Below are 1,549 nucleotides of genomic sequence, written 5' to 3' on the forward strand. Positions count from 1 at the left end.
TTTTCCATCCTTTTTTGGCACCAACAAGACAGGTACAGCACAAGGGCTTAGGCTCTTTTGCACCCAACCCTTCTCCAACAAATCTTGTACTTGAGATCTATCTCCTTTGTTTCCTCGGGGTTAGTTTTATATGCTGGTCTATTTGGTAGACTTGCCCCCGGAATCAAATCAATTTGATGTTCTATACCTCTAAAAGGAGGAAGTCCTATGGGCCCCTCTTTAGAGAATATATCATCAAATTCATTTAAAAGATCTTTTACTTGAGGAGATAGAATCATAGTCTCAAGATTTGTGGCAATGCATGTAAGTGTTCCTTTACAAAAGATAAGGCTAGGTTGTTCAACAAGAAGCATATTTTCAAAGGTATTTTCAATTGTTTTGTCTTGTTGAATGACCTTGTGGGAAGCAACACTCTTCTCCCACGCCTTTTGATCCCTAAGGATTTTCTCTTTTTCTATTATTTATTTTCCTCATCCCTCTTTTGCTTCATTTGTATTTGATCTCTTACCACTTGTGAATGTGGTAAAGGATTAAGTACAAACTTCTTTTTCTTGTGGGTGAAGGAAATCTCGGTGGTTAGACCATTGTGCAAGGTTTTCTTATCAAATTGCCATGGTCTACCCAATAAAATGTGACAAGCTTCCATAGGTACTACATCACATAAAACATTGTCTTGGTAGTTACCTATACAAAACTCGACCTTCACTTGTTTATCTACAGTTAGTTCCCCATCTTCATTTATCCATTGAAGCTTGTAAGGTTTAGGATGAGGGACTAATTGTAGATTTAACTTTTCAACCAACCTAGTGCTACAACAATTGCAACATGAACCACTATCCACAATAAGAGAACATATGTTTTCTAAAACTTTGCATCTTGTGTGAAAGATGTTCTCTCTTTGTGTTTCCATGGTTACACTAGTTTGGTTGTTAAGGGTTCTTCTAATCATCAATAATTCCCCCTCTAAAGGATACACTCTCTCATCTTTTCCCCCTTCTTCTTTCTCACTAGGTTCTTCTTCACAACTAGTATATTCATCTATTCCTTTCAAAAACAAGGTTCTTTGGTTTGGACATTGTGCTTGCACATGTCCTCTTCCAAAGCATTTAAAACATTTGACATCCCTAGTGCGAATGGGTGGAGTGAGCATATCTTTGCCTATGGGTCTGGGAGTTTCTTTTGGTTTTTCTTTGGATGTACTACCCTCCCTTTTAAAATCTCTCTTTGGATAAGAGTTAGAGTATGAACCTTCCTTTTGACTTGAAGTTTTCCTTAAATTTTGTTGTTCAACTTTGATACATAGTTGAACCAAATCATTCAAGTCTTGATAAGGTAGAAGGTCAACTCTATCTCTTATCTCAAGATTTAACCCACTTAAGAATCTAGCTATGGTGGTGGACTCATTCTCCCTAATGGAGGCTCTGATCATATAGAGCTCCATCTTTTGCCTATACTCCTCTACACTCATTGTTCTTTGCTGGAGTCTTTGGAGCTTGTCCATCAACTCCCTATTAGAATAGGAGGGTATACGGCGGCGTCTTAGGGCTCC

General features: G+C 38.0%; 1 protein-coding gene across 1 annotated transcript; it reads right to left on the bottom strand.

Annotated features, from left to right (window-relative positions):
- Positions 1–457: 457 nt before the first annotated feature.
- Positions 458–1,549, bottom strand: LOC150027937 (uncharacterized). Its single transcript, XM_090300963.1, has one exon. It carries the CDS (start codon positions 1,499–1,501, stop codon positions 458–460), a length of 1,044 nt encoding a protein of 347 aa, XP_090157089.1. The 5' UTR covers positions 1,502–1,549.

This window comes from Phaseolus vulgaris, chromosome 4 (assembly GCF_051622355.1).
Source record: "Phaseolus vulgaris cultivar YP4 chromosome 4, ASM5162235v1, whole genome shotgun sequence".
Taxonomy (NCBI): Eukaryota; Viridiplantae; Streptophyta; class Magnoliopsida; order Fabales; family Fabaceae; genus Phaseolus; species Phaseolus vulgaris.

What these genes read in the sequence shown, in the direction of transcription:
- LOC150027937 (XM_090300963.1), bottom strand. Translation starts at nt 1,501, where the DNA reads ATGGACAAGCTCCAAAGACTCCAGCAAAGAACAATGAGTGTAGAGGAG.